Below are 413 nucleotides of genomic sequence, written 5' to 3' on the forward strand. Positions count from 1 at the left end.
GGGGGCCGACCCTGCTCCGTTCCCTGTCCCGCAGGTGCAGTGAGAGCGTCCAGCATCTTCCCCATCCTCAGCGTGGGTCTGCTCTTCTTCGGGGGCCTGTGCGTGGCGGCCAGCGAGTTCTACAAGAGCAAACACAACGTCATCCTCAGCGCCGGCATCTTCTTCGTCTCTGCAGGTAGGAGCTGCCTGGCAGGGTCGGGAGCGGGGCGGCTCTCCTGCTGTGGGAGGACACGGAGGAGCCGGAGATGGGTTGTGAGTCCTCCTGGGCCTTTAGGTTCTGAGGTTCATAAGCTGTCCTGTCCTGGTGGAAAAATCCTCACAGCAGGGAAAAATCAGCAGAGGTTTCTGGCGAGTGGCCGCTGCGGTGGACAGCGCTTGGAGCGTCCATCCTGCTCTGCCCCGAGCGGGCCCGG

The 413-nt window shown here is 63.4% G+C and overlaps 1 protein-coding gene across 1 annotated transcript in view; it reads left to right on the forward strand.

The window, feature by feature from the left end:
- The window catches only part of CACNG2 (calcium channel, voltage-dependent, gamma subunit 2), a gene marked incomplete at its 5' end in the record, with an annotated part of 4,894 nt that overhangs the window by 2,291 nt on the left and 2,190 nt on the right, over positions 1-413 (forward strand). The window contains one exon of the mRNA XM_010142844.1: positions 35-175. Coding sequence (XP_010141146.1) covers positions 35-175 — 141 coding nt within the window. The remainder of the gene's footprint in view (positions 1-34; positions 176-413) is intronic.

Source organism: Buceros rhinoceros, unplaced genomic scaffold (assembly GCF_000710305.1).
Source record: "Buceros rhinoceros silvestris isolate BGI_N320 unplaced genomic scaffold, ASM71030v1 scaffold26140, whole genome shotgun sequence".
In the NCBI taxonomy this organism is placed as follows: domain Eukaryota; kingdom Metazoa; phylum Chordata; class Aves; order Bucerotiformes; family Bucerotidae; genus Buceros; species Buceros rhinoceros.